This window comes from Cajanus cajan, chromosome 7, assembly GCF_000230855.2.
Source record: "Cajanus cajan strain Asha chromosome 7, NIPB_CcT2T_4, whole genome shotgun sequence".
In the NCBI taxonomy this organism is placed as follows: domain Eukaryota; kingdom Viridiplantae; phylum Streptophyta; class Magnoliopsida; order Fabales; family Fabaceae; genus Cajanus; species Cajanus cajan.
The window spans coordinates 48275321-48292800 of record NC_138523.1 but is presented as its reverse complement, the minus strand read 5'-3'; the positions used below and the strand labels follow the sequence as shown (position 1 = coordinate 48292800).

General features: G+C 29.6%; 3 protein-coding genes and 1 pseudogene across 4 annotated transcripts; 3 read left to right on the top strand and 1 right to left on the bottom strand.

Annotated features, from left to right (window-relative positions):
- The first annotated feature begins 1188 nt into the window (after window positions 1-1188).
- LOC109805327 (putative glutathione S-transferase) lies at window positions 1189-2489 on the top strand. Its single transcript, XM_020367367.3, has 2 exons — window positions 1189-1518; window positions 1917-2489. The coding sequence occupies exons 1-2, from the start codon at window positions 1210-1212 to the stop codon at window positions 2274-2276; spliced, it is 669 nt and encodes a 222-aa protein (XP_020222956.2). The 5' UTR covers window positions 1189-1209; the 3' UTR covers window positions 2277-2489.
- Window positions 2490-2612: 123 nt separating this feature from the next.
- LOC109804994 (putative glutathione S-transferase) lies at window positions 2613-6016 on the top strand (annotated as a pseudogene).
- Window positions 6017-8349: 2333 nt separating this feature from the next.
- On the top strand, window positions 8350-9289 carry LOC109805318 (putative glutathione S-transferase). Its single transcript, XM_020367356.3, has 2 exons — window positions 8350-8680; window positions 8823-9289. Exons 1-2 carry the CDS (start codon window positions 8372-8374, stop codon window positions 9180-9182), a joined length of 669 nt encoding a protein of 222 aa, XP_020222945.2. The 5' UTR covers window positions 8350-8371; the 3' UTR covers window positions 9183-9289.
- A 153-nt stretch (window positions 9290-9442) lies between these two features.
- Window positions 9443-15793, bottom strand: LOC109804742 (holliday junction resolvase). Of its 2 annotated transcripts, XM_020366575.3 has the most exons (7): window positions 15584-15793; window positions 15395-15493; window positions 14674-14808; window positions 14468-14557; window positions 13054-13203; window positions 11152-12734; window positions 9443-10759 (listed from the first exon to the last, which is right to left on the bottom strand). In XM_020366575.3, the coding sequence occupies exons 1-7, from the start codon at window positions 15644-15646 to the stop codon at window positions 9808-9810; spliced, it is 3072 nt and encodes a 1023-aa protein (XP_020222164.2). In that variant the 5' UTR covers window positions 15647-15793; the 3' UTR covers window positions 9443-9807. The 2 variants fall into 2 exon arrangements, with proteins under 2 accessions (XP_020222164.2, XP_020222165.2); XM_020366576.3 differs by lacking the exon at window positions 15584-15793 and having other exon boundaries at window positions 14674-14812; window positions 15395-15488.
- Window positions 15794-17480: the final 1687 nt, after the last annotated feature.

The following is a 17480-nucleotide window of genomic DNA, read 5'->3' as shown; positions in this document are numbered from 1 at the left end:
TCATAAATGTAATCAAAATAAATATTCATTTCTCAATATAAGCTATTTTATACATAAAATCAAAATTCAAACTCAGAATAATTTAATAAAACCTCATATATATATATATATATATATATATATATATATATATATATATATATATATATATATATATATATATATATATATTACTTCGATTTGTATCATTAAACCCACTCCAATAATATTTTTTCTCTCGTATTGGAATGATAATATATTGAAAATACACTAAATGATCGGAAAACTCTATATTTACAAGTAAATTTTGAATTTCATCATTTACTACACCCCGACATACACGTAGAGATATTTGCTCTCCACCATTAATGCGTAATCAGCCTATATACATAAGATAAAAGAAATTGTGCATCAATTATTTTTCTTTTATAACAAAAAATGACTTTCCCCACGTTCACATCATACATCTTCACCTTCACACGAAAAATAAAGGAAAATCTAATTATAAAACTATGATAACGAAGGAAGAGAAATTTGGATATATTTTTTAATTAGTGATGCAAGCAATGACGAACCGATCGTTTTACCACAAGATCCTTATAATATTCCATCACCCCTAATGAAGTATTCAATACCAAAACTCAAACTCTTGACTTTCCTCAAAGGTAGGTACACTATACAATTAAGCATAAAAATATTTAGATAATTTTATTCTAAAAAGTTATGCTAATTTCTACAGCAATAGCTAACATAAAACCATATTATAACAATATTTTAATAGAATTTGGATATTTATCCTTTAATATGTTAATCTTTCATTTTTTTTAGTATTTTTACATTAAAAAATCTTTATCGTATAAATTTTTACTCTGCTAACTCATGACATGCTAGGATAAGTGCTTGCGTCATTCAATTAATATACTGTAAACCAGCAAGACAGCTTGACTTCTTCTTTTTTTTTTTTTCCAAGAAACAACACAAGAATGTTACATGGTTTTAACAAAAACTTGCACAATTAGAACTGATTAGTATATTATTTTGCGGAAGGACCGCCACCAAAGAACAAAGAAGGAAACTTCATATATAATTTTTGTAGTTTGACTATGAACATGTTAGCAATAGATACGTAACTTTGTTTATAAAATTTTGGCTTGTTGAACAAGACAGCTCCACATGTCACTCTATATAAACTAGGCTAATGTTGGCGTGGAAAAGTACAACTTAGCTATAATGACAGATATAAAGTTACATGGATTTTGGTACAGTCCCTTCTCTATGAGGGTGAAGTGGACTCTTAAGCTTAAGAATATTCCATATGAGGATATAGAAGAAGATCGTTTCAATATGAGTGCTCAACTTCTTCAATACAATCCTGTGCACAAGAAGACTCCAGTTCTTGTTCATGATGGAAAACCCATATGTGAGTCCATGATCATTGTTGAATACATTGATCAGATATGGCCACAAAACCCATTACGTCCCACTAATGCATACGAGAAAGCTTTGGCTCAATTTTGGGTTAAATACGCTGATGACATGGTATAATGTTTTTAAGAGTTACTCATAGTATATTTATTGTTTATAGTATCATTTGTTTCTTATAAAAAATAATTGATAGTAGTATATTATTTATCACACAACAATTCTCTACAACACTATTATTCTTGTTCTCTATAATTTTCATCATATCATTTTTTTTCTAATGCATATCTCTCTCGATCAATTTGTATATTCTTTTCTCGTAGTACAAAAATTTGTTAATATAAATTTAACATATAGTTATATTTTTCTTTTCCAACTTTTCCATATGTTACTATCCATGTTCTATTTAACTATAATAAAGTAATCATAATTAATTTACCTTCATTTTCACATTACTTTCTATGTGAATTGTTCAAACTTCAAAGTGACAAAAATATTGGTTTCAAATTTTAAAGGTTCCTGCGATTGCATCACTCGTTCGTTGCAGCAATGATATAGAAAAGGAGAATGCTATAGAGAAGATAAAGGAGCATCTTAGAGTGGTAGAGGATCAATGCTTTACAGAGGAGGAGAAATTTTTTGGGGGTGACACTATTAATATTGTGGACATAGCATTTGGGTCCGTAGTGAAATTTCTTGTGGTTCTTGAAGATGCTTTTGAAGTGAAGATCTTGGAATATGAGAAATTTCCTCACTTTCATTCATGGTATAATAATTTCAAAGATGCTCCAGTCATCAAAGAAAACCTCCCAGATCAAGACAAAATGGTGACTTTCTTAAAGTTTTTCAGAGAGAAAATTTTGGCATCTTCCTAAGAAAATATACACTCTTTATTATGCGTGTTTCTTTAGTTTCCACTCTATCTTGCATAGGTATGTGAGATATCAAGTCTAAATCATTTTATATCTATTTGAATAATTTTGCTTTGTAACTATTTGAATAATTTTGCTATGCTTGTTTCCACTTTGTGTTTGCCTTAATATTAAACCTCAATCAATAAATATATTCAGAGTGTTTTTATTCATACATATACTTGACCGAAATTCAGTCTTGTTATATCATATTAATAAATAAATAAAATATAGCGAAAGAATACTTTTTTAGTATATATTTATATAGAAAAGTGTTACACCGATGGTAAATATAAATTAAATTAAGAAGACATATACAAATGCAAGGGAATAAAAAAAATTGCAAATAATATTTCCCTTTTGCTTTTATACCCAAATGCGACATTGGAAACTACAAAGCAGAGGTACGTGATTTTGCTCAATTATGTTGCATTAGAGCAACTAAAAAAATTGTATCATTCCATTCAATAGAAAAATGGTTGGTGAGAGGAATATACAAAGAGGACGTGTTCCCCAAAGAATTACCAAATAAGTGAGAACGGAAACCTCGAATTTGACAGCAATAATTTATGTTAAATTATTAAGTTGGTTTTTGAATTATTTGAAAATTTTTAAATCGTTAAATTATTATTTTTAATTATATTTTTGATAATATAATTTTTAGTAATTTCAAGTTGTCAAAAACTAGCTTCAAGCTTATACTTTTTAAAGGACTTAATTAAACAAAAAATAATTTGAAAACCTATTAGAAAATTCCTAAAAATTATATATATATGCTCAATAATATAACCTATATTTTATTTTATTCTAAAATTAGAGCTTGTTGAAGTAGTAAACTTCATGGATCACCCCATATAATGATCATAGTTAGCTTTGAAGATTAGCACAATCTTCATCAATGACAGACTTCAAGTTGTATGAATTTTGGTATAATCCCTTCACTTTGAGGGTGAAATGCACCTTAGAATTAAAGGGAAAGATCGCTTCAACAAGAGTCCTCAACTTCTTGAATACAATCTTGTGTACAAGAGAAATCTAGTACTTGTTCATGCTAAAAAAACCCTATATGAGTCTATGTTTATTATTGAATACATTGTTGATATATGGCCACAAAATCCACTACTTCCTACCGATCCCTATGAGAAAGCTCTCACACAATTTTGGGTAAATATTCTAATAACTTGGTAAATGTTTATAAATTAATCACACATAAATTTCTAGCCTTTTATTTTATCATGATCATCACCATGTAGTTAAACATAACCATCGCTATAAGAAAAGTATAAATTAGCAACTGAAAATAACTTGTTTCTACTAAGCAATCAAATCATGCGTCCAATTTGGTATTTGACATTTTATTTTCTTAGCAATTGAAGTAGAGACTGAATTAATTTGTCACAACCATTTCGGTTGCTAAATTCGTTGTTGTTTATTTATTTATTCAAAATTAAAGTTTGCAACCGGAATAGCAATGGAATTAAAAAAAATGTAGCAGCCAAAATCGCATCAGTCGTTAAATATGAATTTTTGGATATAAATAACAACTAATGAAGAATCGGTCACTAAAGTTAAGAGATGTGTCTATTAACGATTGGATATAATTCAGTAGTTAAAATATTCAATATTAACTACTGATATTGATTCAGTCATAACAGTTTTTTGAATTTAGTGAATGAATAATTTTTTGTCACTAAATTTATTTTTAAAGAAAAAACTTTAAATTGATTTAAAAATTCTATACAAGTAACAAGCCATTTAAAATTATTTAATAGTTTGAAAATGACAACAATGATCTTGATGGTGATAAATTACAACCTCTTAAGCAAACATAAAGTACTAAATGACTAAACCAATTGTTTATATATATATATATGTGTGTAATTAAATTACACTTTTGATCTCTTTACAATCTTTATCCACTATTTTGGTTCCACTCTTTTTTTAATTATACAATTTTGGTCTTTTAAATTTTAAAATTATATAATTTTAGTCTCTTTTTTCAATTAAATTATAATGCTAATGTTGATTTAGATAGTACTCATACATTTTAGTTTAGAAAATGATTAAAGAAATTGACCTAATAAAGGTTAAAACTTAAAACCCTCAATACAAAAAGTAATATTTAAGCGATCAAGCTAGTTATCTTTTATAATTATAATTAAGTTGATAGTATATTACATATAACATTATTTCTTAAATTAATTATTATTTTTTAAATTTCTTACCTAATGTTAATCTAGTTTAAAATAATAAATAATACATTTATTTAATAAAAATAATACTTTTTAAATAAATTAATTTATTATTTAATATATTTGTTATATAATCTAAAATAAAATAATAAAAAATACAATGTAAAATAAATTTCAACTCCTCCATTTATTTTTTTTTCTTTTTCTGTTGTATTAGACTAATTCTCGATCTAAGAACACATTTTTTTTTCCACGTTGAGTTGCTAAGTCACCTATTGGATACTCCATTTAATTTTTGTTAGAATAGTGGATTAAGCCTAACTCAACCCTACAAAATCGGCTTGTAAAGTGAGGGTTATTTTCCACTTATAGACTATTCAATTGCTTAATCTCTAGTTGATATGGGACTTAGATTTTTCTCAATACACCCCCTCACATCCAGCACTATTGGGCTTGGTACGTGGATAAATGGTGGGTGACCCTTTTTAATGATCTAGGATTGGCGGGACTTGGATTTTTCCTAATACACCCCCTCATGCCTATGAGGGATGCATCAATGGTAGGTGGCCCATTTAAAGTGGATCTAAATGGTTCTGATACCATCTTAGAATAGTGGATTCAAGCCGATTTTATAAGGTTAAGTTAGGCTTAAAAATCCACTATTCTAAGAATTTCCAATATTTTTTTAATTTATTGATTTTTAATTAGAATATTTGATAACAAAATAAAGTAATCTCTCTTCAACATTGTTATTTTCTGTGTGATAACAAAAGAAAGTAAATTAAGTGACAAGAAAATTTTATAAGATTTTGATAAATTAGTCTTTAGTTGTTAATTTTGGGATACTATGTAGATCATGTTTATGAAAAAAAAAATATTGTATTTTATTTATTAAAGTTAATTTTATTTTAATTTCTTATAAATACTAGATGATATTTATTAGTTTTTTATTTAATGTAAAGCCTGCATTGTATTAAGGTGTCAATGATAATTTTGAATATTATTTCTATTATAGATTTTATCTTCTTCTTAACTTTAGGTTGTTGTATAGTTGTGTAAAATATTTGCATCCTATTAGTATGCTCTGATTATTATGTGATAATAATGGAGTATATGGGTGTCAATTTTTTTTTTTCTTCTAAAGATTACCGCAGTTGAAGCACTGTTCCGAAGCAACAATGTTGAAGAGAGAGAGAAGGACATAGAAAATAGTTGGGAGCATTTGAGAGTTGTTTAGGATCAGTGCTTAAGTAACCAAGAGAAATTCTTCTGGGGAGACACTATTAATGTTGTGGACTTAGCTTTTGGCTAATTGGCTCCATCATCAAATTTCTTACCATCTCTGAAGATATCTTTGAAGTAAAAGTTCTACAACCTCAGAAATTCCATCGTTTGTATTCATGGCATAATAACTTCAAGAGTGTCCCAATCATTGCACAAAACCTACCTGACCAAGAGAAAATGGTAGCTTTTGTTAAATCTCTTAGAGAAAGAACTTTGACATCGTCGTAATAAAATACTAGTACCTTATTTATTTATTTATATATATATATATATATATATATATATATATATATATATATATATGTATGTATGTATGGATTATTGTTAGTATTACCAACTTTTGTGTAAGTTTGTCTTAATATATATATTTGCCAAAGTAACAAAAGTTTGAGTTATTATTAACCAAGACATGCTCTTAAGTAAGACCTTATTTTGTCCTCCTTATAATACGTGTTCGGTGTTTCTACTTTTTATGTCATCATTAAAAAAAAAAATTTAAAAGGAAAACTTAAATAAAAGGCCCATTCTTCAAAATCCAGTTCCTTGATATGCTGATCCGTTTTATTCTTAAGTGGTTTGGGCTAGGTTCAGTATTTCGTTTTTTATGCGCAATTGGGCTCATCAATCTCATTAGTTTTTTCATTTGCAAAATCGTAAATATTCGACCATCAAAATTTAACTAAAAATATATAAAAATATTAGTTAATATATATATAAAGAAGAAGTTTCAAAATTGTCTATGTATGCTAATAAGTGTTTTATTACTAATTCAAAACAATAGCAATAAATTATATTATGATAAAAATATTTTACAAATGTAGTAAACTCACTAGAGTCAAGCCTTTAGATAGAGCAAAAGTTCAATTAGATGTAATATTTTCTTGACACTAAATGTTTTTGTAATGCAAGTTGTAAGACTCATTCCAAAAACAAAATGTTTTTTATTCTAAGAAAATTAAATCAAGTTATCTAAGAGATGTATATTACTTCTAAGTTGCTGTAATATTAAATCTGAATCACTGATGGGATATTATGGTCAAATGTTGACTAACCTTTTTGCTTGAAAAGTATTCGGGCTTATTGCTATTAATTCATTTTCAAGAAAAATTACTTTAGCTTCTTAAGATTTTTTTTAAAATATTAAATAAACTGAAATAGATATGTGCTTAAATAAACGTCTATGTTCATCCTGTGTTGCATCACTTACATGTGGAAAGGGAGAAAAATAAAACACAAATTTGTTTACGGCAAAGAGGAAGGAGACAAGTAAGTAGTCAACTACTTAGGTTGGCGGCATTTTCTGCGGTGGCTGCTGTACAAAATGTCTCGAGAGAAAAGAGAGAAAGAAAAAGTGGAAAAGAAAAAACTTTTTGCAAACTCTTTCAATATTTTATAGAATTGGACTACATTGAACAAAGATGGTCATCACCCTAATGCGAAATTAATTTAATTTAATTAATAATTTTGAAATGAAACTTATGTATACAATCGTATTAAATCTATAAAAAATAACTTTATCATTTGTAATAATTATGCTTATAAAAGAAAAGAAAAAAAGATTAGATTTTCATTTTCATTTTCTATAATTAGTTAATAGATTTAAAATTAGAAAGAGATAAAAAAAAATAATGTAAGCGATTACGACACCCGTGGAATAGTAGATGTTAATATTCCTATAATGATCCTTAAATAATAACTCATAACTTTTTTTTTTAAATGGTCTTTTCCATAAGAACATATGAGATTTATTATATTAATACTACAGCTAGTACAGAAGTTAGGAAAATCTTATCCTGAAAAATTTACTATATTAATTTTTTTTCTATACCACATTTAATTTTCTGTAAAAGATATTTTTGTTGAAATGAAGAATATTCACAGATAATGAAGTTAATTCTTTCAGGGAAACAAAACTTAAAGGTTTATATCTGTTTTTTTTTTAAGAAAATAAACATGTATGAGTAACACATACCAGGAGAGTTTATTAGTTCAATCAGTTGAGAAATATATATGAATTGTTGTAGCCTTCGATACTAAATTTGATTCTCATAGATTAAAAAAATAAACAATATATGTTGATTGTATTCTATGTTTCAAGGATTTAATTCTTCTAAAAATAACTCAAAATAACTAAATAAACTAGTTATATTAATGAAAAAATCAATGATTAATATTTTAACATGTTATGTATTTATTTGAAATATCGATAATTAATTTTCAGTAGCTAATTTATTTTCCATATACAAACAATGGCAATACCTAAACATCTCACCACTATATTAAATATAGTGGATTTCAATATCAAAATTTTGACACGATTGATGTTTTGTTAGAATGAGGTTGTCGGTTTTTAAATAAATCGAATATTTCGTCAGCCGTCACCAAGACAAATTTTTTATTTACTTTAAAAAAAAATTACACCACTATATTTTTTAATACAATCATTGTCACGATTCACGACATAATTTTTGTTCAAACTTTTGTTACCAAATAATATTTTATTTTACTACTGAAATTTGTGCTATAGATCACACTATATAAACCCTACAATAAGAGGTGAAGCTTTGGAAAACATAAGCAAGTATGACAGAGGTGAAACTACATGGATTCTGGTATAGTCCTATGACTTTGAGAGTGGTATGGACTTTAAAGTTAAAGGATATACCGTATCACAATATAGAAGAAGATCGTTTTAATAAGAGTCTTGAACTTCTTCGATACAACCCGGTGTACAAGAGAACTCCGGTATTTGTTCATAATGGAAGACCTTTATGTGAATCCATGCTTATTATTGAATACATTGATGAAATTTGGCCACATAATTCATTGGTTCCTGCTGATCCCTATGAGAGAGCTCTTGCACGATTTTGGGCTAAATATGCTGATGATTTGGTAATATTCAATTTACCTTAATTTTAGAGATAATTAAATTAAGCATACCATGTTATATTTTCTCATTAATTACTTTCTATGCTTTAACATTTCTAGCTATCTTGATCAAAGCGACAATAATATTTTGGGTCAACCTTTAAAGTTTTCTGCAGTTGTGGCCTTCTACCTTGGCAATAATGGTGAAGAGAAGGAGGCAAACATAGAGAAGGTATGGGAGCATATCATGGTTGTTGAGAACAAGTGTTTTGGTGATCAAAAGAAATTCTTCGGGGGAGACAATATTAACATTGTGGACTTGGCTTTTGGGCCCATAGTCAAACTTATTTTTATTATAGAAGATATTCTTGAAGTGAAGGTCCTGAAAGATGAGAAATTTCCTCACTTACTTTCATGGTATAATAATTTTAAGGAAGTTCCGATTATTAAAGAAAACCTCCCAGAGCACGAGAAAATGGTGGCTTGTCTCAAGTTTATTAGAGAAAAACGTTTGGCATCTTCCTAAGAAAATAGCAACCAATTTATAAGATCAAGGTGTATCTTTTCTGAATTCTGTTTGGATTTGTATTGATATAGCTGTGAAAGTAATAAAAGTTTAAGGTGATTAATGTATTTGCTTTGATATTAAGTCAAACTTCCGATTATCAAATAGGTTGCTTCTTGCAATTGAATTAGTTGACTGACTCGTATTTGCACAAGTACCATAAATATTCGCGACTTTAAATTAAAGCAAAAAAAGAAAAAACTAATCAATTTAAGAAACTATTATAAAATGAAGGATGGACATAAAATAATCAATTGCTAGCGAATAGTGACGGTAGCTACTGAATACCATCACATACGACACCAATCCAATGGTCCATCACCTAATGAATTTTCAAATACCAGAACACACTTTTCCACAAAGACAGATGGGATTACATGTACACTATACAATGTATGTATAGAAATTAGAAAACCTTATTCTAAAAATTATGCTACATAAAATATACAATAGCTATTCTTTTAAAACAATATTAACTATATTTTTTAATAGAATTTGATTATCAGTCTTCAAACAAATTATATTTTTTTTGCTCATAAAGACAAGATAGAAAAGGAGTAAGGAGAAACTAAATTTTACTGAATAATCAACCTCGAGAAATACTCTGAATAGAAGCCGAACATACCTCACTGTTCCCTGTCAATTCCTCGAAGTGCGTAATTACGTCTTCAAGTTGAGAAAACTGTATCAAATATTTTGTATGCAGTTCAGTGGTATCAAAATGATTAATTTGCCACTGGGAAAGACCGTCACTAATAATCTTTAAACCGCTTTTCAGCAATTCCACTCCTCTACTAATTCCATCAGGAAGTTTCCTTTTTTTATTTGATTGGCTTTTGTGATCAACTTCCATGATCTCACATCTCTCTCTCTCTTCAGCAATGGCTGGAATCTTTCGAATCATTTGTTTCAACACAAGACCTTCTCTCCCTAGCAGCTCAAGCTGTTCAGGGCTTGGTGCAACCGTAAGAAGAGCTATTTCCTTTTTAAGAAATTTTCCAAACTCAGCCATAAATGTTTCCTTAGTTGCCTCCACTCCTGAAACTATATCATATGAAAGGGCTGCATCCTGTGGAACAAATCTCCATAACTGATTGCAGCTAGTACCAGCAGCAAAACATGCAAATGCGGTTATTGCCAAATGAATGAGTGCCCAATGCCGCTCTTTCAAGAGCAAGTGATACAATTCCCACACAGCACAGCTCTTAGCATCATCATCACTTTCTGAAATTTCCATGTGTACAAGTCCTGCCAGGAATTGAGCCAAATGTGGTTTGCATTTGTACAAAAGGGCTGGAGGCTCAGACAAAAAGATATTTTCAATCTGTGTAATGGCTTGTTCGATATCAGTTGATTTATACACATGTTCCAAATATGAGGTGATCCCTAGAGTTTCACTGAAGAGCTGAAGAAGATGATCCTTGATTACTCTGTCTACAGTACTTTTGTAATTAGAAGAAATTGCAACCAAAAACTTAAAGGTCCTTGTATCAATATCAGATGGTCCCTCCTCAGTGCGGGGAAGACTAGTCTTAGAGCTGGCACCAATATAGTATTCCGGTTCAGTGAAAGGATAAAAGGAATTAAGTTGAAATAAAGGAAAATCAAGTCCATAGGTAAAACATTCAGATCAATTGAAACATGCATGTGAGAGATCAAACTCAAATCTGATTTTTGCTTCCAATATTTAAGGAGTCTTTGATATGAAGACAGAATAAATTGTCCAGAACTAATCAAAATCCTTTTATGTACATGTCCATATGTGCTGTTCTGTATGCACACCATACAATTAACAATGAGACAATAACACAAATTAATGGCAAAAATGGTATGAATGTTGTGTTTTTAATGAAGGTTATACGTCATATATTCAATTTTGACTTATAATAATCCAAAAATTGATGAAATGTAACAGAACCGAAATACTTACAGTGATTGCAAAGAAGCAGAAAGAATAAAAACTGGAACACCAAACAAACCAGAGGAGCATGCAACCAATGATGCTTTATCAAAGTTGTCTATGAAGTCAAAATAATCAGACAAGATTTTTTTGATGGAATTTTTTTTGAACTCATCTGTTAGTAAATCAAGTGAAAAACCTTCCATGAACAGAGCCAAACAAAAAATTGATGACAACTGCGATCTCCCATCACCAACAAGAGACATGTACACCTCGTTAACCATTGATTGTGAAACACAGTTTAAAAGCATGCATATTGATCTTGCCAACTTTCTGAAGGAAGAACAAGGCAGGAAAACTGAGTCTGAGGATGCCAGCAGCTTAAGTAATGAACATAGTTTGCTAAGGATGTTGTTTGCCATTTGTGTTTCAGCATGTCGGAGCACAAAGCACCAGCATTCCATCACAATCTCCCAGCATAGAACGTGAGGATGAAAGAAATTCTCTAGTAAGAAAGACTCCAAACCCTCCCAGGCTGTGCTCGAAGAGATCACAATCATGAAGGTTTTGAATGCTTGCAAGAGGGAAGTAAACATAGGATTCCACACCAGTTCTGCTGTTTTTCCAGAGCCATACAATAAAGGAAATCGTAAAACAAGTATGTGAGAATAGACATCTTCCTCAACTAAAATATCCAAAAACCAATGGAGCTTCTGAGTAATTGCTACTTTCACATCTTCATCAAGCCCGAGAGAATATCTGAGGAAGTTAATAAAAAGTACAACCCGACCAAGCATTAGTATTTTTGTTCTGTTCATACTTTCACAACTATTGCAAAAGATATCATTGACCCATGCAAGATTACAATCACTAAAGGTTGCACAATCGAGGTCAGAATGAGAATCCCCTTTATTAATTAACAACCATTCTAGCACCTCAAGCTTCTGTTCCAGTTTCAGTTCATGAGAATTTAGCAAAGATAATAGCAGATCCAATGTTGTTTCCTCCAATAATTCGGTAATTACCACAGAAGCACAATTCAGAAGGTTTTCATTGCTTACAAAAATCCAAAAGCATGTGATTTTGAGAACACACAGTGCAATTTCCTTGTACACTGTACAGGCCTGATGAGGATACAGTGAGCATATTTTAACAGCATTAATTAGGTAAAATTTCACTGGGACAAAGATCCTTTTAGCTTCAGTTACAGAAATGGCTTCATTCAGTGATGAAGACCAAACCTGGGCAGCACATTTCAGAGGCTCCAATATCAATTCAAGCAAAGTTAACACTATATTTGCTACGTTCACTTCTGTAAAATGTCCACCACCAATTTGAAGCAAAGAAACGACACCTTTCCAGGAGACATTAAGAATATTGACAAAATTGCCACCTTCATTTGCAGCAACGACACCAATATCAGACAGCTTTTCTATTGCACATTTTGTTATGTTGATAACATGGTTGACAGTGGTAGGCTTGTCAAGCCTCAACCATTTTTCATCACTGCCCTCCCAGTTTGCTAATTCAGAACGTGCCTTGCACAATTTTACCACAGCATCAATGACCATGTGTGCAACCTTCAATATTTCTGATCCAAATGATTGAAGTTTCTGCTTAGGGGAATAAAATAGCTATGCTTAGTGTTGAAAGAAAGAAATGCATGTGCAAGAGAGGCTAAAACCGTGAGTCTTGACTACACAGTGGAATCCATTTTATATAGGTTTAATGCAACAAATACAAATAAAAATAGGAAATAATATTCCCATTTACATGATTTGATAGACCTATAAACACAAAGATCCTAATTAACTAAGAAAAAAAACTATAAAATAAAAAATAAATCCTAACATATCATCTAGAATACTCTAAAATAGTCTAATATAAAATTTTCCCACATTGTCAAGCTTTTTTTAGAGAGGAACATATTACCTTAGCATCTGATATAGAATCTTTAGTTAGATTTAATGCTTCTGAAATGAAGATTTCAACAATGTCCAGTGATTCCTTGTCACGAAAATCAGAGGATTTCAACAAATTTGAAAATGTTGATGCAGAAAACCTTAGGATCTCCAGTAGAAGCTGCATAACATGAAAATAACTAAGTAAAAATTGATGTCACTAGGAAAATTATCAAATGAATGTTCCAATCCAAGAAGGCTGAAACCAAGCAATTCCTTCAAGAGCTTTAAAAATCAAAAGTCTTGTGCTTTTTATTAAGATCAACCACATTTTCTATCACCACCATTATATAACCAATACCACATAAGAAAAGAATCTGTCAACACATTGGAGTTTCGACTGTTCAATTCATATTCAAGGGGCTTCAGAATATTGGAAAAGTGACATGTGAAGGGTGCTATGTTTGTAGACTGTAGCTGAGCATTGCATTTGTCCAGCAAAATAATAATAATAATAAAAATAATAATAATAATAGTAATAGTAAAAGCTTTCATCAGGAAAACTCATGAAATATATCTTTTAGGATTTCTGCTAATAATTTACTTTCCCATGCTCTGTGCTTATCAGGAAAACTCATGAAATATATCTTTTAGGATTTCTGCTAATAATTTACTTTCCCATGCTCTGTGCTTTTATCAGCACGTGCTAGGCCAGCTACTCAATATTTCATCAATAATGACAACCAGTGAGTAGTGAACAGTGATTGAAAATTGAGTTGAGACTAAGACTACTCAAGTTTTCCTCTCACTGTTTTTCTGTTGTCCTTCATTGTCCAATGTTACTTCAGATAAGTAATCCTCTTGAGCATGTTGCTATATTGCATGGCCAGAAAAAAGAAATATAGCAAAAAAGAAATAGAGAAACATAATACAAATATTATCTCTTATTTCCCTGCTTAGATCAAAGAAAACTCACATTCAATTATATTTGTCCAGCAAAGGCATCTCTTAAATATCTACTTTTCATGGTTTTGGGGAAATAACAATATATACTATTATTGAGTGATAGAGAGAGAGAAAAGAGAAACAGAAAATTTGTAAAATGTGTAACTGATTCTCATTATTTGACAGTGGAGCAAAGTGACTTATTTATAGAATAAAGACACCTATAACAAACTAACCACCCAAGAGTCAGTTTTATAACTGCTCTTTTTACAGTTCACTCACAAATATTAAAGATATGAAAAAGGAATTTGCAAGAGTTACTTATACTGCTAGTAAAGGAGAGATCAAATCCAAAATACTAATCAAGAGGAAAATATACAGAACGATATAGAGGAACTATTAAAAACATACAGCCAAGTAAGAAACATTTTCTTTTTAGTAAAGGTAAAATGCTTTTGAAGGATTATTTGAGAGTTCGGTCTATGACAAAGAACTACTACCTGGTAAAATACATTGCTATGTTCATCTTCCTGAGATTCTTCTGTTGACAAGAGGCTCATCTTCAGATGCTTGGCACACCAGACACAGGCCTAACAGAGAAATTGTGATACAAGAAAATACATATCTTAGGAGATGTATAAGTCTTAAAGGATTAGGAAATAAACGGTACGGATAAAGAGAAAGCAAAAGAAGAGACAAGAGATACCTTGGCTCCAAGAGTGAGAATTTGTGGTAAGCAACTTGATAGGTTAAAATCTATATACCTCAAAGCCACTTGCATAATGCTTCTATTTAGCATGCACTGGGTCACATCCAAACATGTGAAGTTCTCCCAAAAAGTCAAGCTTGCTGTTAAGGCGGAAGCAATGAAGCAGACAAGTAATAGAGTTCCAAAATAGCATAAGAGTATGATGATAGATAAGGTCGTGAAGTTTCTTTATCAAGTTATCCGGCTCTTCCTTATTCTTAAATTCAAACAACAATTAATGTAAGTTTTATGCATATTTCTTGAATTTCCGTGAATCTTAAATTTTCAAACATGAGCGATAATGAAAATCATTAAAATTCTCAGTAAGCACTTATAAGAGAAAAAAATTTATAAAAAAAAAATGAAATAAACTTCTCCAAAAAGCTAAAACTAATATATACACTCGTAAAAGTTCTCTCATACTAACTTACCTAAAATTTAACATGCGCAGAAATTAATATTAACTTGGTGGAAAAATTCATTTCGCTTTTTCTTCTTATTTTCATCTTCTAGTAGTTCTTATGAAAAAATTTCTCCAAACATCTCCAAAAATAATAAGGAATCTAACTAGTAAACATGCTACGAGTTAATTTATTAGAAAGTTCCAACGGAGTTTGCACGAGTTTTGAATTAACAAGCATGGATTAGGGGATTGGGGAAAAAAATCAAACAAGGATACTACGAGGCAGTTAATGACGGAAACATGATCGGACTCGGACACATTCTTCAAGTCTATGCGTCCGAGATCGGTAAACAACTGAACGCGTTCCTCGACAACCTATACATAAAACCCTAAAATCTGAGTATACAGTGACAGAGTATTGTATGCAAGTAGAAACAGAGATAATAAGAAGGAGAAGAAGCTTGCCTCGGAGGATTTAATGGCTACGATTATTCTATGGATATCGGTGTTGAAGCTACCTTCCACCATTTTTCTCACACTGCAACAAACTCACTCTCTCTCTTCTCTTTTCTGTGTTCTATTTTTCGGATTTTCATATATCCATTTTCGACTCTGTGTTGTTTTGTTTGGCTTGCAGCTTTTCCCGCCAATGCTAAACTAAAGCGACTTGCGAGCGATTATTTTCTTTTCTGGTTTCCCCCTGCTCCCAGCACTTTTTACCTTCTTATTTTTACTATTAGGTCATTAAAAATTAAAATTAAAATTAAAATTATATAATAAAATATATATTGATTTAATTTCTTTAATTATTTTGAGTTTGATAAAAAATATTAATTTTTTAATAATAAAAAATATAATAATTTATTAAAGTGGTTTATATATTAATTTAAATTTTTCGTTACTAACAATTTAATGAAACTTCATGTCCTTACAAGCTTTTTCATTTTTATATTAGTTGAAAAGTTACTCGATTGTAGTTATTTTTCACAAGCATTTTTAGGCTATTTTCTTTACTAACCGGAAATTTATTTGATTTTATTAATTGTATTTGGTAAACCAGCTTTTTTTAGTAGCTAGTGGCATTTGTTATACATTATCTCAAATTTTTTTAGAAATTATAATTTCTAAGTTTTTATATTTTATTTTACTTTTGTTTTTAAATATTTGTTAAAATTTCTTTTAATTTATGTATATAGGTAGGGCTTAATTTATTTCTCTCTTTTTTTCTTTCTCTTCTTATTAACAAGAAAAGGAATTTATTTTGCTTTTGCCATTTTTTCTATTTAATATTATATTACTTATTCAGTCAAAAAAATATTATATTGTTTATTTTAACCATTATAGTATTTATAATATTTATCTTATTATTTTAATATTATACTTTAAGATATTGATAATGATGATAAGTTTACTTTATTTCTTATATTATTTTATGAATATATTTTTAGATTACATCATTGCACTATTTATTTAGTCATTATACTATTTACATTTTTTTTTCTGTTATCAGATAAAAACCTTTGAAATTACTCTTTCTATTGCCATAATTTTTTTTAGTTTTTATTTTTTCTTCTTTCACTTTTTAAAACTACTCTTTTGCAACTACTTAAATATTGTTCATTGTTCACCCTCTTATTATTAACTGTTTATTTTAAAAAAATTAAAAATATATAGAAATATTATTAAAAAATTTGCGCTAATTATTATTAACATAATGAAAATAAGATGTCTACTTAGACATATGCTTTTTTTTATTCTATTTTAAAGTCGATTGGGGACATTTTAAAATATAAAATAAAAGGAATAGCATAATACATGTACACGTTATACCTTGTGAAAAAATATAACGACTGAAACTAAAATAAATAATTTAAATCAAAATTAAAGAGATTAAAATTATTTAAAAACTAAAACTAAAATATGTCGAAAAATATATTTTTCTCAATAAAATAATTTTAATTTTTATATAAAAATGTCATATAAACATGTTTATTTGTCATTTTATATTTATTGATTTTTTCGACTGTAACGACCCAGCTGGTCACTACACACTGCACAGCACACTAGAAACACCACACAGAAAGGAACAAGTGTATACATATAGGCTCTATAATATATACATATACAAATTCCAAATTTGGATAGAGTTAAAGTGTTCAAAATACAACAAAAGCCACTACACCGAGTAGCTAAACACAAAACATCTAACAGCTCAGCTCCGCCTTCCAGCTGAAGACTCACCACAACCACCAACCTATCTCTGCTCTGCTCCCATACATAGTATGATCACTATAGTCCAAACATAATGGAGACAACAAAGGGTAAGCTAGTGAAAAGAATTCAACATACATATACAGCAATA